Raw genomic sequence first — 18022 nt, forward strand, 5'->3', positions numbered from 1 at the left:
TCACTTTTCGCTGTCCACAGGGAATCCTTTATCTTAGCTTCAGATTTTCCATGGATTCACAAGCCCTGGGGCCGCTAATTACCAAGTGCCTTAATTATCTCCTTTATGAATCTGGGATAATAACTTCTTTTGCCTCCCAGGGTTGTTGCGTCAATGATGTCCATGAAAACATCTTGTAAAGATATAATAGCTACAAACATAAGGTGACATTATTATTTTCTTTGGGGGGGCTGGCCTGTCATGTTTAAATTAATGTGTTGATTTTTCTTCTACAGTGATTCCCATACCTTTTTAAAAATTCCAAAGTTTTTTTTTCAGAATTTCAGATCTCAGTTCAATCCCTTTTCACTGTAAGCCATTTGACTCACAAGAGGTGAAGGGCTTTGTAGTGGTCAGATCACTCACCCTCTCTAGACAAACTCAATACAACCAATGGTAATCATAAAGGTTCAGTGTTGATGTGCCAGGTACTGAGTCGAGCACTTTGTTTTCATGAATTAATTTAATTCTCACAATATTCAGTGAGATAGTTATCATTATCATGATCCCCATCTTACAGATGAGGATTTCATCAACTTGCCCTGTGGTCACACGGTCGATGTGTGGTACAGCAGGGATCTGAACCCACGGTTAGGGGAGAGGCTTAATCATTACCCCCGCTGCCTGCCCAGCATTATATACACCCAACTTTAAGTTTTCTTCAAATTCCTCTGGGAGTATCTCATAAAAGATAATACCTGAAACTAAAACAGAAGCTTTATACAACCACTATCTATCTTACTGTCTTCCTAGATGTCCACTGAGGACTGCAGAAGCCTCTCCAGTGGTCTTCTAGCCTCAGGGCTGGCTGCCTCCAATGATTTACCGTTTCATATGGAAAAGCTTTTTTTAAAACATGCAAATCTGACCATGTGCCTCTCCTGAGTTGAGTCTTCTAATGGGTTCCTATAACTTTCAGCATAAGTTCAAACTCTTGCCACCTCTCTTGTTTCATGCTGTCTATCCACATAGCCGTCTCTCTTAACAGCCACATGACTCACCTGACCTTCACCCCCAAACAAAAGCAAGAAAAACAAAAAGCTCTTTTTCTATTGTCTTTAATCCTCCCTAATTCTGCAAAACTCAGCCTTGGATTGGCTTCCACAGAAATGCTGGATTAGGAGCTAACCCTCTCAGCATCCTGTGCATACACTGACATTGCACTTTTATACCTCATTGCCTCATTTACCTGTCTTCCCAGACTGACTGAAAATATGACTTTTCAATTATTTCATTTTCTCAGCTCTTCACAATTCTTTTTTTTTTTCATGGGCAGACACCGGGAGTTGAACCAGGGTTTCCGGCATGGCAGGCGAGAACTCTGCCACTGAGCCACCGTGGCCTGCCCCTTGGCACAATTCTTGAGATGTACTATGTGCTCAATAAATGTTGAATGACTAGATCAAGGGTGATAAATGGTGTGGATCCAGACTAGACAAATTTATACACGCCCCCTGAAAACCACCTGGTTGGCAATTTCAGTTTTCCATGTTCTGTCCCTATTCTCTCTGTTTGGACTCTGTATACACTGAAGATTTGGTCAGAAAATAAGTAACTATTAGTAACTTTCAAACAACCATCATCTTAAGCCAGATTAATTCCTCTGAGAACCTTTACTTGATTAAAATGCTTGTTTTTGCTGCCACCCAGCAGAGCTTTATCATCCCCTGGCCCTCATTAGCACTTGGCAGCTACTTTCTGAGCTTGGCAGAATGAATGAGGAGTGACACCTCTGCATCTCCAGGGTCCTGAAGAATCGCTGCCTCCATGAACAGGATGGTAACCGGCAGGTCCCCCTCCTTCAGCCTTTTTAAGCCTTCTTCAAATGCTCCCGGCCAGTCCTTGAATGGGTTTTCAGTGTGAAAGTAATATCCCTGCAGCACAGAATGGCCAAGACAAGATCCATCTAATTACCTTTCCATTCTTGCATTCATTTTTTCCTTATTATGGATGTGACGCATTCTTAATGTGAAAGTTTAGATAACGCAGAATAATATAAAAAGAAGCCTAAGGTTACCCATCATGCTACAACCTACATATGATCACTGTTAATGGTTTGAAGTTGTTTTCTTTCGGACAGTTCTTTCTTTGTTTTTGCTTTAACCATTGCTCCCAAAGCCTTTAAATATATGGACTTGTTAGGTATGTTTTTCATAAGTGGCCACCCCCTCCTCCAATATTACTGCCACATACTGTACATCTGCTTATGAACTGTGCCCTTTGGAGGGCTACAAGCCACTGTAATATCTAAGTCATTTTCATCCTCTTCCCCAAGAACACAGTTTTGCTTCGTTGGAAGGGAATATTGCTCCCATTGAAAATGCATGTTTTAAAGTTATACATTTTTTATTGAAAAGCTTACATAGTGCAGAATGTATAACTAAACTTCTATAATTTTCTAATAGTAGTTAAATTAAATGATTAGGCTCATACTCGATACGCAGTTTCACAGCTGTAGTTGAACTGATTTTGAGCAAGTTTGTCCCAACTTACACTCTTATCAGAAGTAGATGAGAGATATTACTCATTATGACTTTACCTGCATTTTGCTCATCACAAAATCCTTCCAATTTGATAGGTACAAATGAACTAGTCCATTTATGATGGTACAAAGGTTTTAAAGTAGATAGGAATGGAGACATTCCTTCTCCATGGTTGCTTAGAAAAGCAAGATCACTTATCAAAGGACACAGGGTATGACTGGTTTCTGTGGTGGTGCCTAATAGGGGACTGGGAAGTGAGATGAATTACAGCTCACAGCTCAACAATCCTCATCGATGTTTTTCCTTCTTACTTAGCTTTGATTTCTTTGAGGAAAAGGCAATTATTTTAATGTGATCATTGTTCTGATTTATGAGATTTCCTAGCTTAGGAAATAGAAAATGGTGGGGGGAACAGAGACATTTCAATGACTATGAAGATTGCAAATCCCCTAAAACCAGATACTATTTAAAATCATATCCACAGTACCTAGTGTAGAGAACATACTCAATAAATATTAGTTGATTGAAGCAAAAATCTGGAAGTTATCCAGAATTGAATGTTATGGAGGGCCCCTCTAACACATACAAAACAATAATATAAAGCTTAGGTATGCATTTAAAAATTTTTTTCTGTGTAAGAAAATTCTACATCTCCTTCTGCCTAGTTATCTATGTTATTCCTCAACTAATATCAGTTAGAAATATGGACCTCAACTGTTTTTGTAAGCTTAAATCCTAGAGCAACTGAGACTTTATGGACACTTTGGCTAGTTGTTCCCTGCACTCATATATTTGCTAAAGCTTCTATGGGCAATATCTCTGTGAAATCATCTCAGAACTTGACCTGGGTGTGTGGAGGGTATCTTTCCCACTGCATCTCTCTGTCACCCATGTAATGACCACCTGAGAAATGTAACCCTACGTTTCCACTTCACTCCCCTGCCTATTGATACCACTCTGCTGTTAGCACATTGCACAATGTGTGCTGAATGACAAGGGGGTATGGGATTAGCCTAGTTCTTGTGATAGCCCAACCCCAATGTCAGTTCAGTAACTGGTCAGCACTCAGAATGCAAGTATTGGTTGGCTGACCAAGCTGTTCAATCTGATAAAAATAGGAGCATTTCATTCCAGTTGGCTGTTTTCATACATCAGATGACTATACCGTTTGTATCTATCAGAATTTCTTCTAGGTCAGACTGACATTAAACTGTCTTTTTAATTCCTGAATTTTTGACTGTTAGTGACTCAGCCATAAAATATGATCTAAAAGGGCTGAGAAAACTGGTCAGCAGTTCTAAGAACAGAATTGGTTACCTTCTCACTAGCTGAAACCGTGACTTGCGTCTGAGCTTCTTGGTTCTCAGATATCCAGTTTCTTCGAGCCATTTCTTCCCATTCTGCTTGCATCTTATCCCAAAACTCTGTATCTGACTAGGAGACAGCAAAAGATGAAGAAAGATAGATTTAATAATATGCTGTTTCACCTTCGGTATTCCCAGAGAGACTGTAGACCAAAATGATTCTGAGGAGGAGGAAAATGTTCACACTGACCACAGGCAGAGGTTCTCATGGTTGAAGAACTTCTGTAAGGTACTCAGTGGCCAAAGTGTTAAATTGGGTTAGTTGTGACTTTCTCCAGCATGAAAATAGTTACAGTTTGGAGGTCCAGGATTATATAGATCAAATTCAGCTGAAAGTCTACTACTTAGATTCAGTGTGGGCACTAAGGTAGACATTTTAGGAAGGGAAGCCTCTTCCAGAGTTGCTCCTAGGATACAGAGATTAGGACAACTGCTTTGGTGCAAAGTGCAGAGACTTGGAGGGGTGGGCAGTGGCTGTGGGCAAGGGAGGGTGGCATTAACTGATCCCACTCTGTGTCTAGCACTGTGTTAGGAGAAAACTGAGGCTAGAGGGTTAGGGACACAGGTCTAGGATTGCACAGGATCTGAACCCCAGTCTGACTTTAAAGCCCTTCCCTGTCAACTTGAGGCAAACTTGGCTTCCTGATGCTAAAGAAGAATGAAGGGATGTTAACTTTAGGTGGGAACTTGACTGAATCCTTTTCAAGGTCTTTTCTATGGCAGGATGACGTTTTGAAAATATTAATATTTTCTCTTTATAATTTCCCTTCCCTCTTTCAAAATGGAAACTATATCATTTGCCCTTGACTTCAGGGTAGGTTCTTGTATTGAAGCAGAATTTTTCTGCAAGATATGTCACTGGTTGGATTTTATTTTATTAAGCCTGAAGAGAGAGGCTTAATAAGAGAGAGGCTCCCAAGGCGGGGAGAGAATACAAGTATCTTAAAGAACTTAAGAGAGAGAGGGAGACATTTCAGGGGCAGGGAGAGAGATGGAGTTTGGCAGGTTTTAAGATTAGCAGGAGGTTAGTGCTCAGCTTTATTGGTATTTCCCTGAGAAATTTCCTTGTCAAATCCTTAGGGACGATCGCGGAACATATGATGAGGATAGGCTGGCTTGAACTCTGCTCTCTGTGTGGAAGGAAATTGGGTGAAACGAGATTGTAAGGAACCACTATGGGCTTGGATGGCTGTTAGCAGTCACCACGACAGACAAAAGGATAGAGACTTCTCTATGTCTGCCAAATCTGTGGTGACAATGCTAGGGGTGGGGGCCCAACATGGCCCAAGGTTAAGTTACTTGGTAACAGAGATGCTTTGCTAAGAGAGATGGACATTTCTTGGACTCCTGGGTATGGGGCTGAGACTCATATTCTTCACCTGCAAATCTCAATTTCTATGACTCTAAGTCTTGTGACTTGTCAACATACTGTCAACTTGATTCGAGGGTACCCATCACCTTATTTATTAAAAAGCTTTATTTTGAAGTAATTTCAAACTCACAGAACAATTGCAAAAAATGATGTAAAACCAATAGAGAAAACTCCAACATATCCATATTTTAGTTTTCCTTGGCTTTTCAAGCAACTACTAGGCAATGGGTTTGTTTAAACAATGGGAATTTATTAGCTCATGGTTTTGAGGCTAGAAAAAGTCCAAATCAAGGCATCATCAAGGTGATGCTTTCCCCCCTAAGAATGTGGCAGTCTGGGGCTGGCTGCTGCTGATCGTGGTGTCCTCACTTTTTCTGCCACATGGCAATGCAAATGGCAGCCTCTTCTGGCCTCTCCCTTCTCTTCTGGGTTCCAGTGATTTCAGCTTCTGGCTATTCTTTCTGTGACTTTTTCTCTGTCTGAATTTCATTCTACTTATAAAGGGCTCCAGTAATTGGATTGAGACTCATCCTGATTAAGCTGGAATGCATCTTAATTGAAGTAACCTCATCAAAAGGTCCTACTTACAATGGGTTCACACTCAAAGGAATGTGAAAGGAAAGGAAAGTTTAAGAACCTACTTTTCTGGGGTACATAGCTCCTAAGCACCAAAAACTTGCTCCAAGATACCCAGATTTACTGAGTTTTAATATTTTGCCACATTTGTTATAGCATTCTCTCTATTTTCTAAACATTTGAGAGTATGTTGCATACATCATGTTCCTTGAACACTGAATACTTCTACATATATTTCCTAGGAACAAGAACATTGCACTTATATAATGTCATTAAGTACAGATATCAAATTCAAGAAATTTAATACTGATATTAAGTATTCAGTCTATATGTCATTTTTCTCAGTTATCTCAGTAATATCCTTTTGGGCATTTTCTCCTCCATTGTTAGATCCAGTCCAGCAACATGTGTTGCATTTAATTGTCATTGATTCTTTAGTCTTTCTCTTCCTTTCATTGTAGAAACATATAAAAAATGTAAAATTTCCCATCCCAGCCAGTCCCAAGTTCAACAAAATTAATCACAATCACATTTTTTTGCTACCCTCACCACCATCTATTCATAAAACTTTTCCATCATCCCAAACAGAAAGCCTGTACCCGTTATGCATTAGCTCCCCATTCTCTCTCCCTGCCACCCCTGGTAAAACCTGCATTCTACTTTCTCTCTCTATTAATTTGCATATTCTAATTACTTCATGTAAGTGGAATCATACAATATCTTTCCTTCTGTGTCTGAATTATTTCACACAATACAATGTCTTCAAAGTTCATTCATGTTGTAGCATATATAGGAACTTCATTCCTTTTTAGGGATGAATAATAATCCAGTGTGTGTGTGTGTATGTGTGTGTGTGTGTGTGTGTAGATATGTGTATGTGTGTATGTGTTTACACACATTTGGTTTTTACCTTTGGCTATGGTGAATATGCTGCTATGTACATTGGTGTTCAAATATCTGTTTGAGTCCTGGATTTTAATTCTTTGGGGTCTATACCTAGAAGTGGGATTGTTGGGACACATGGTAGTTCTACGTTTAATTTTTTGAAGAGACACCAAACTGTTTTCCACAGAGACTGTACAATTTTACATTCTCATTAACAATGCACTAGGGTTTCTATTTCTCTCCATCCTTGCCAGCACTTGTTATTTTCTTTTGCTCTTTCTTTTTCTAATATCCATTCTAGAGGGTATGAGATGGTATATGTTTCTTTTAAAATTTTTTTATTGTTTTTACTTTATATATATATAAAATTAAAAAATAATAATAAAGGCAGCAATGATTTGCAGAGTACATTTTAACAAGTAGTTACAGAACATATTTCAAAGCTTGGTATGGGTTACCATTCCAAAACTTCAGGTTTTACCTTCTAGCTGTTTCAAAACACTGGAGGCCAAAAAAATCAGTAAAGTGATTCAGCAGCTATATTCATCTGTTAAATCCCATCTTTTCTATTACAACTCTTCCTTTTCTTTTGACCTTACTTCCAATCCTCAGGTGTCTTTGGGGTATGCTCATTCTAACTTTTTCATGCTGAAAAGAGTATTCACAATATAGGATAGGGAGATGGGATTAGTTGATGTTCTTGGAGAGGATGGCCCCTCTGGATTTCAGAACTTATCGGTCCAAGGAACCATCTGGAGGTTGTAGGTTTCAGAAAACCCAGAGTAGAGTTTCAGTTAGAGACCTAGGTGCTCTTTAGGGTTAACAGAAATGATATTGATTGTGGTTTGGCAAACCATGGTAATTAGCAACATTTAGCTAAAGCTTATATAAGAATAGCTTCCAGAATAGCCTCTTAGCTTCATTTGAATTCTCTTAGACACTGGTACCTTATTTCTTTTCCTCTATTACTCTGGAAGGTATTGTTGATCCCATGGTAGCAGAATCAGATGCATCCCTCAGAATTATGTCCCACATTTTCAGGGAGACTTTCATCCCTGGATGTGCTGTCCCTTATAGGGGGAAGGGAATAATTTTCCTTGCAGAGTTGGGCTTAGGGAGAGAGAGACCACAGCTGAGCAACAAAAGAGATTTCCTGAAAGCAACTTTTAGACATAATTATAAGTAGTCTGCTACAGAAATAAGTTTTGTATAGGCAATCATCAAAATCAAGGGCTTGGTCTATTTTCTTGTAAGTCCCTAATGTTTGAGAGAGTACCAGTCATTTTTCAGATGGGGAAATTGAATAGTTCCATACTTTTTTCTCCAGTCCCATAAGGAACTCTATCGATACTTTTTAATTATCAGGCCACCATAGTCTGGGATGTATCTGGGTATTGCATTAAACCATACAGAATTACAAGGCCTCGTTCCTATTCTGGGTTCCATGTGTTCATGTTGTTTAAATGAGGTTGATTTAGACTGCGTATTATTTTAAATTATGTTTGAGACACAATAAACCTCTCTGCCTTTGGTCTTGTACAATAAGTGAAGCTCTAGAACATATGCACTATATTCTGATTTATCTTTTGCCCTGTATTCTGATTTACCTTAGTCCATACCACATTGGTTTTATTTCTATCTCGAATTGAAGGCTGATCTCTTTTTTAGGTAACTTTAACTGTATGTATGTAGTGATGCTGCATGTAGCAATGCTGACTTCCAGAGCTGCAGAATTCCAGCTCTGAGTATTAGATGTCACAGAGGTATCCAACATTCCAAGGAAATACCAGCTTGTACACATATTCCCACAGCACCTCAGAATCTAGAAATACCCTCACCACTCTGGACTAAGCATGACTGCTATAAGAGCTTACAATCTAGGCTCCAGTTTTCTTATAAGTATTTTCTAAAAGAGACCATACTATATTTGCTTTTTTGTCTCTGGCTTATTTTGCACAACATAATGTCCCCAAGGTTCATTCACCTCATTGCGTAGCTCATGACTTCATTCCTTCCTGCATTCACACCATGTTCCATCATATGTATATATCATAGTCGCCTTTCTGCTTCTCAGTCATTATGTCCTTTAGTCCCCTCCATCTGTTGGGCATCATGTCCAAAATAAACAATCCATGTCTCACTGTGTCCTCAATCAGTTGTACAATTATCAGCACTCTCAATTCTAGACAGTTTTCATTTGTCCAAAGAGACATAGAACTGATAAACACGGCCTCACTAAATATCTAATCTAAACCTCCTCCTATGCTTGTCTCCTCCCCCTACCCCCAATTATTAACCCCTGATATTGCTGTGATATTGTTGATGTCTGAGGTATTAGAATCAGGTGTCAACTTGGCCAGGTGATGGTATCCCATTGTTCTGTGGCTGGGGACTTAAATATCAGCATGTGAAATGCATTTGCAGCTGACTGCATCTGCAGTCAGCTAAGGGGAATACGCTTCACAATGAAAGACACTTAATTTAATTAGCTGGAGGCTCATCTACGAGAGGTCAGAAGAGAACTCAGCAACTCCGTCCCAGACATTTGGAAATGCAAAAAGGAACTGCCTTGGGGAAAGTCATTTGAAGGCAGAAGCTCGGAGGGAAGCTCAGCAGACAATGCTGTGTGCCTTCCTATGTGACAGGGGAACTCAGAAGAAAGCTACCTGTTTTTCTTCTGAAGAACTGTGAATTTGTAACTAAATAAATTCTGTTTATAAAAGCTAGTTCACTTCTGGTGTTTTGCATTCCAGCAGCATTAGCAAACTAAAACAGATTTTGGTACCAGAGGAGTGGGGTGCTGCTGCATCTGCAAATACCAAACATGTTGGAGCAGCTTTTTAAATTGATAAGGGGAGGATTCTGGAAGAATTGGGAGGAGCTTAACAGAGAAGGACTAGAATGCTTTGAAGAGACTGTTAGTAGAAATGTGGACTATAAAGATACTTCCATTGCAGACTGGAAGGGAGGTGATCCTTGTTTTGAAGTGGAAGAAAGTTTGGAAAAGCTGAATCCTGGTATTGAATGTAAGGGAGAATTTGTATGAAACAATCTGGGATACTTGGTGGGGGAAATTTCCAAGTTAAATCTGGGGGATGCAGCCTGGTTTCTTCTTGCAGCTTATAAGAATAGGCGACAAGAAAGGGGTAGGCTGAGGACTGAATTTTTTTTTTGGCTGGGCAGGCACTGGGAATTGAACCCAGGTCTCCGGCATGGCAAGCACGAATTCTGCCACTGAGCCACTGTCGCACCACCCTAACGACTAAACTTTTGGATGCAAAGAAACCAGAAATTGATTGTCTGGAAAATTCTGGGCTTCCAGAAAGTGAGATCACAGAGAATAGTACCCCATGTGAAGATTTAACCAGACATGGAACCAGTCAGTCATTCAGGGCAAGTGAGAAATGGTGATAAAGTTATCCAGAAAGGATTTGCGGAAGGCCCTACTGTCTGATGGCTTCCATCCCTGTTTGTGCATGCAAGTCAACATGTTTCTTGTGTGACCTTTATATATGGAACCACTGCCAGTCTGGACTAAAAGGGACAGATTGAAGGAAGAATGGTCTCAGAGGCAGAACCATGGAAGCTAAAGCCTGACACCCAGAAACTCTGAGCCAGGAGAGTGGATCCACCTGTGTATGTGGAAGGGGTCAGTTAGCTCTGCAGCCAAAGGGCAGTCCTCCTGCCTTGATGTTCAGGATGGGTTCTGGCGCCTCAGGCCTTGGAGAGGGTGGAGAATATTCCCCAGGGATTGGGGGGAGTCTGGCTGCCCTCCTATTGTTCTAAGGGGGTTGAGCATGTGCCCCAGAGATGGCAGAGAATCTAGGTGCCACCCAGATGCTTGAGGAGAGCAAGACTGAGAAAAAGGTGGTCTCCTCAATGTTCCCCAATGTTGCAACCCTCATCTCAGTGTTTGGAGAGAACAGGATGGCTCCATAGGCCCTTGGAAAGGGTGTGACTGCTACTATCTAAAGCCCTGAGGATGAGTGACTCTCAGACTTTGAAATTTAATGGAGCTTGCCTTGCAGGTTTTTGGAATTGTTTAGGTCCAGTGACCCCTGTTCGCCTTCGAATTGCTCCCTATGGCAATGGGATTATTTATCCTATGACTATTTTTCTTCTTTGTATACTGGAAGCAGATAACTTGCTCCAAGTTCACAGGTCCACAGCAGGGAAACATTTTACTTTAAGACACACCATGTCTGTAACTGACTTTGATGAGATTGTGTATTATTTTTGAGTTGGTAGTGTATTTGCATTGTTACTGACATGGTTTAAGACTTTTGTGATATTGTGATGAAATGAATATGTTTTGTATATGGATAGATATAGTGCATTTTATGCAGGACAGATGAGCATTGTTAGGCAAAAATATGTCTGTTACTGTTTTCTATTTAGAGATTAAGTATGATTTAAGATGATGTGTATAGTTGCCAAGTTGACAAGCAGACAGCTTTGTAGTAGTTCGGTTCAGGTGTCAACTTGGCCAGGTGATGGTGCCCTGTTGTTCTGCTGATGTGGACTTAAATCATCAGCATGTGAAATCCATCTATGGCTGATTACATCCATAGTCAGCTAAGAGATGTGACTTCCACAATGAATGATGTTTAATTTAATTGGCTGGAGGCTCAACAAAGAGAGGTCAGAAGAGAGCTCAGCAGGTCAGATCCAGATGTTTGAAGATGCAGAAAGGAATTGCCCTGGGGAAAGTCAATTGAATCCAGAAGCTAGGAGAGAAGGCCAGCAGATGTGACTATGTGCCTTCCCATGTGACAGAGGAACTCAGATGAAAGTTATCTGCCTTTCCTCTGAAGAACTGTAAATTTGTAACTAAATAAATCCTCTTTGTAAAAGCCAGTCCAGGGTGGGCCACAATAGCTCAGCAGGCAGAGTTCTCGCCTGCCATGCCAGAGACCCAGGTTTGATACCCAGTGCCTGTCTATGCAAAAAAAAAAAAAAAAAAAAAAAAAGCCAGTCCATTGCTGATGTGTTACATTCTGGTAGCATCAGCAAATTAAAACAATGTCTTCCTGTTAACTATAGGTGATAGTATGCAATACTGATTTCCCTTTAAACACCTCTTTATTGACTCTTTGTATGAGATCAAACCTTTGAAGTAGTTTGTGCAAGAACTTATTTATAATTGTAGAGTTAATTGGTGGGATACATGACTCTATATAATCCCTTTTATTATAGTCACCTTCAATATGGCAATGTTGTTTATTACCCTGCTAACAAACTACTGTCACTTCTATCAGTTTCCTTACATTTAAGTTTAACCCATTGGGTAACCATTCACCCATCTCTAGCTTCTGTGTATCTCTATAAATCCCCTATAATCAACATTGTAAGCCTCTGAGTTTACCTTTCCCAGAGTCATAACACCGAGATCGAACAATGGCTATCCTTCTGTGTGTCTGGTTTATTTCACTCAGAATTATGTCTTCAAGGCTTATCCATCTTGTCATGTGCTTTGGGACCTCACTTCATCTTATTGTTGCATAATGTAGCATCATATGTACATACCACATTTTGTTAATCCAGTGGTCTGTTAATGGGCACTTGGATTATTTCCATCTTTTGGCTACTGTGAATAATGCTGCTATGAACATCGGTGTGCAAATGTCTGTTTGTGTCACTGCTTTCAGCTCTTCCGAAAGAGAGGTATATACTGGGTATATACTGAGTATTGGAATTGCTGGATCTTAGGGCAACTCAATATTTTAGTTTTCTGAGGAACTGCCAAATTATTTTCCTTAGTGGATGCACCATTGTACATTCCTACCAGTAGTGAATGAATGTTCCAATTTCTCCACATCCTTCCCAACATTTGTAGTTTTCTGTTTGTTTAATAGCAGCAAATCTTATAGGTGTGAGATGAAATCTCATTGTAGTCTTGATCTGCATTTTCTGTATAGCTGATGAAGATGAGCATCTCTTGTGCTTTTTAGCCATCTGTATTTGCTCTTTGGAGAAATGTCTATTGATATCCTTTTCCCATTTTATAATTGGGTTGCTTGTTCTTTTGTTGTTGAATTATATACTTAATTTATGTACAATGGATATCAGCTTTTATCCAATAGGTGGTTTCCAAATATTTTCTCCCATTGAGTTGGCTGTCTTTTCACCTTTTTGAAAAAGTCCTTTAAGGCACAGAAGCTTTTGAGTTTGAGGAGTTCCTTTTATCTATTTTTTCTTATGTTGCTTGTGCTTTGGGTATAAAGTTTAAGAAACTACTTCCTATTACTAGATCTTAAAGATGTTCCCCTATATTTTCTTCTAGCAGTTTTATGGTGCTGGCTCTTATGTTTAGATCTTTGATCCATTTTGAATTAACTTTTGTATAGGTTATAAGGTAGGAGTCCTCTTTCACTCTTTTGGCTATAGATATCCAGTTATCCTATACCCAATTATTGAAAAGATTATTCTGTTTGGTCAGTGGATTTGGGGGCCTTGTCAAAGATCAATTAACCATAGATTTGGTGGTCTACCTCTGCACTCCAGATTCCATTGATCAGTGCTTCTGTCTTTGTGCCAATACCATGCTGTTTTGACCACTGTGGCTTTTTTGTTTTTTTTTTTAAACATGGGCAGGCACTGGAATTAGAACCAGAGGAATCTCTGGCATGGCAGGTGAGAATTCTGCCACTGAGCCGCGATCACATCACCCTGACCACTGTGGCTTTATGATAAGTTTTAAAGTCAGCAAGTGTACGTCCTCTCAATTCGTTATTCTTTTTAAGGATGTCTTTAGGTTTCTGAGTTGTCTTTCCCCTTCAAATACATTTTATAACACACTTTTCCAAGTCTTCTAAAGTGGGTTGTCAGAATTTTGACTGGTATTGCATTGAGTGTGCAGATGAATTTGGGTAGAATTGACATCTTGACTTCCTATTCATGAACACAGAATGTTTTACCATCTATTTAGATCTTCTTTGATTTATTTTAGCAATATCTTGTAGTTTTCTGTGTACGAGTCTTTAACATCTCTGGTTAAGCTTATCCCTAGACATTTGATTCTTTTAGTTGCTGTTTTGAATGGAATTCTTTCCTTAATTGTCTCCTCAGGTCATTACTTGTGTATAGAAACATTACTGAATTTTGTACATTAATCTGTATTCTGCCACTTTGCTGAATTTGTTTATTAGCTCAAGTAGGTTTGTCATAGATATTTCAGGATTTTCCAACTATAGGATCATGTCATTTGCAAATAATGGCTGTAGTTTTCTTTTCTTATAGCATTTTTTTTTACCCTGTTTTGTATTTGAGTGATGTTAGCTTCAAAAAATGGATTATGTTGTATTCCTCTTTCCTCATTTTTTTTGGAAGAGTTTGAGCAGGATTGGTGTTATTTCTTTTTCAAATGTTTGATAAAATTCTCCTGTGAAACCATCTGGCCCTGGGGTTTTCTTTGTAGGAAGATTTTTAATGACTGAATGGATCTCCCTACTTGTAGCTGGTTTGTTGAAATATTCTATTTCCTCTCAAGTCAGTTTAGGTAGTTCGTGTATTTCTTGGAATTTGTCCATTTCATCTAAGTTGTCTAATTTGCTAGCATATAGTTGTTTATAATGTCTTTTTATGAGTTTTTAAATTTCTTTAGGATTCATGGTTAACAACCTTGTCTCATTTCTTATTTTGCTTATTTACATCCTCTCTCTTTTTTCTTTGTCAGTCTAGCTAGGGATCCATCGATTTTATTAATTTTTCTCAAAAAAAGAAAAAAACCCTTTTGGTTTTGTTGCTTCTTTCTATTGGTTTCCTTTGTTGTTGTTGTTGTTGTTCTCTAGTTCATTTATCTCTGCTTTACTCTTTGTTATTTCTCTTCTTCTATTTGCTTTCTCTAGTTCCCCTAGGTGAGGAGCTAAGTCCTCTATTTTTGCTCTTTCTTTTTTTTTTTTTTAAATATAGACATTTGGGGCAATAAATTTCCCTCTCAGCACTGCCTTTGCCACATCCCATAAATTCTGACATATTGTATTCTCATTTTCATTCCTCTTTAGATATTTACCTATTTCTCTAGCAATTTCTTCTTTGGCCCACTAATTGTTTAAGAGTGTGTTGTTTAATCTCCATGTATTTGTGAAAGTTCTGGTTCTTTGGTGGTTATTAATTTCCAGCTTAATTCTGTTGTGGTCAGAGAAAGTGCTTTGAATAATTTCAATCTTAATAAAATTTATAAAGACCTGGTTTGTGCCCCAGCATATGATCCATCCTGGAAAACATTCTATGAGCACAAGAGAAGAATGTATATCCTAGCGTTTTGGATATAGCAATCTTTGTATGCCTATCAGGTCCAATTCATTTATTAAATTATTTAAGTTCTCTATTTCCCTGTTGATCCTCTCTGTCTGATTGTTCTATCTGTACAGGAGAATGCTGTATTGAAGTCTATCACTATTAATATTGAAATGTCTACTGTTCACTTCAGTTCTGCTAATGTTTGCCTCAAGTATTTTGGAGCTCCTTGATTGGGACCATAAGCATTTATGCTTGTTATTTCTTCTTGGTGAGGTGTCTCTTTTATTAATATGGACTGTCCTTCCTTGTCTCTTCTGACATCTTTACATTTAAAGGCTCTTTTATCTGATATTAGCATAGCTATTCTTGCTTTCTTTTGGTTACAGCTTGCATAGAAGATCTTTTTCCATCCTTTCACTTTCAATCTATTTATATCCTAGGGTCTAAGATGAGTTTCTTGCAAGCAGCATATAGATGGATCATATTTTTTAATCTGTTCTGCCAATTGATATCTTTTAATTGGTGAGTTTAGTCTGTTAACATTCCAAGTTATTACTGTAAAAGCAGGTCTTGAATCTACAATCTTATCCGTTTAGTTTTTAAGATCTGTATATTCTTTTCCCTCTCTTTCTTTTTATCCTTTAAGCTATCCTTACTGATACTCTTCAATTCTGTGTTGTCCTCTAGACTCCTTCTCCTGTTTTTTCATTTCTTAGCCAGCAGAAATCCCTCTAGAATTTCTTATAGTGCAGGACTCTTGTTGACAAATTCTCTCAACCTTTGTTTGTCTGAGAAGATTTTAATCTTTCCCTCAGTTTTGAAGGACAACTTGGTTGGATAAAGAATTCTTAGCTGACAGCCTTTTTGTTAAGAATCTTAAATATATCATACCACTGCCTTCTCACTTCCATGGTGGCTGCTGAGTAGTCTGAATTCACTCGTATGTGGTTTCCCTTCTATGTACTGGTTCACTTTTCTCTTGCTGTTTTCAGGGCTTTCTGCTTCTCTTCAACATCTGGTAATCTGATTAGTATGTGTCTTAGAGGAGAACTATTTGGATTTACTCTATTTGGGGTTCACTGGGAATTTTTATTTGCATATTTATGTCTTTTATAAGATTTGGGAAGTTTTCCCCCATTATCTCTTCAACTAACCTTCCTAGTCCTTTACTCTTCTCTTTTCCTCCTGGAACAATGATTATATTTGTTGCCTTTGTGTTGTCCATCATTTCCTTGAAATCCTACTCCATTTTTAAAATCTTTCTTGCCATTTATTCTTTTATGTGTTCAAGGTCAATCGTCCTATCTTCTAGCTCACCTATTTTTTCTTCTGCCTCTTGAAATATGTTGTTGTGTGTCTCTAATATATTTTTAATTTGGCCTACATTATCTTTCATCCCTATGAGAGCTGCTATTTTTCTGTTTATTCTTTCAAATTCTTCTTTATGTTCCTCGGTGTCTTCTTGATATCCTTTGTGGCATTATGAATGTATTTGATTAGTTGTTCCAAATTCTGTGTCCCCTCTGGTGTTTCAGTTTGGCTATTTGTCTGGGTTATATCTGCCTGAATTTTTACATGCTTTGTGATTGTCTGTTGCATTTGCGGCATTTGTTTATCTTGATGAGGTTATTTTGAAAGTTGATTTCCTTGACTCATCTAAGCTTGTATTTTCGCTTGGGTTTGCCTTGAAGGTCCCCTTTTGCACTTGATTTGACAGAAATTACTTGCCACACCAAGGCCAGATCTCATGGAGGGGCTGCAGTTCTACTTGAAGCTCGCCAGAGGGTGGTGCTCCTGAGCCAGCTCTCCCCTCAGCCCTGCCTCACCCCAGTTGTGGCAGCCAGCTGGGCAAGATGATGGGGGTGGGGGTGGGGTGACTATTCTTGGTGCCTAGTGGGGCAGCTGTTAATTCATGGTGCCCAATAGGGCAGCTATTCACAGTGCCCACTGGGGTGGCTATTCACAACACCAGGAAGGGGGGCAGCTAGTCTTAGTGTCTGGTGGCGCTGCTATTCTCTGCTCAGTGGGGTGGCTATTCGCATGCCTAGTGGAGGGGCTGGTCCTGGCAGGGTTTCTATTCTCAGTCCTGGCAGATGGAGCGGGGCATCTCCTTCCCTGAGAGAACCAGCCTGCTGTGCCAATGGGGTGGTGGTGGTGGGGGGGTGGCTTGGAAAACTTACATTTCTATGTGGGATCTTGGCTGTTCCACATTCCAGAGAAGTATAGGATGTGTGTCTAGTCACTGAGGTCCCCCAACAGTTGCTCTATTAAGTTCCTAGCTATTTACTGGCTGTTCTAGAAGACGAACTAAATTCTGCTCCTCACTATACTGCCCTCTTGCCCTGCCTCTCTCATGTAGTTTTTATTTGCATTTCCCTATTGGCTAATGGGGTTGAGCATCTTCCCATGTACTTATTGGTAACTTGTATATCTTTTCTGGAGAAATGACTACTTAACTTCTTTGGTCATTTTTAAATTGGATTGTTTGTATTTGTTGTTGCATTGAAGATGCTTTTTATATCTTCTGGAAATTAAACCAGAACACATTTATGATACCATATTATATATGGTTTCCAATTTTTTCCTCCCATTCTGTTGGTTGTTACTTCATGTTCTTGATAATGTCTTTTGATGCACAAAAGCTTTTAATTTTGATAAAGCCCAACTTATCTAATTTTCTTTTGTTGCTCATGCTTTTGGTGCAAAGTCTGAGTCCACTGCCTAATACAAAGGCTTAACGATATTTCCCTATGTTGTTTTCTAAAAGTTTTATGGGTTTAGCCCTCATATTTAGGTTGTTGATCCATTTTGAATTGACTTTTGAATAAGATGTAGTGAGGGTCCACTTTCATTCCTTTGTATGTGGGTTTCCAGGTGTTCCAGGATCATTTGTTGAAGAGACTATTATTTCTCCATTGAGTGGAGTTGGCACCTTTATAAAAATCAGTTGGCTACAGATGTGTGGATTTATTTTTGAGCCCTCAATTATATTACATTGGTCTATGTGTCTGTGTCTTTGTACTGTTTTGATTACTGTAGCTTTCTAATAAGTTTTGATATTG

At 39.0% G+C, this 18022-nt stretch overlaps 1 protein-coding gene across 3 annotated transcripts in view; it reads right to left on the reverse strand.

Annotated features, from left to right (window-relative positions):
- Positions 1-18022, reverse strand: part of PEX5L (peroxisomal biogenesis factor 5 like) — a 178309-nt gene that overhangs the window by 18595 nt on the left and 141692 nt on the right. For all 3 annotated transcript variants that reach the window (XM_077161139.1, XM_077161138.1, XM_077161140.1), the window contains 2 exons: positions 3840-3956; positions 1770-1913 (listed from right to left, as the gene is read on the reverse strand). In XM_077161139.1, the coding sequence (XP_077017254.1) occupies positions 1770-1913; positions 3840-3956 (261 nt within the window). The remainder of the gene's footprint in view (positions 1-1769; positions 1914-3839; positions 3957-18022) is intronic.

This window comes from Tamandua tetradactyla, chromosome 5, assembly GCF_023851605.1.
Source record: "Tamandua tetradactyla isolate mTamTet1 chromosome 5, mTamTet1.pri, whole genome shotgun sequence".
Taxonomy (NCBI): domain Eukaryota; kingdom Metazoa; phylum Chordata; class Mammalia; order Pilosa; family Myrmecophagidae; genus Tamandua; species Tamandua tetradactyla.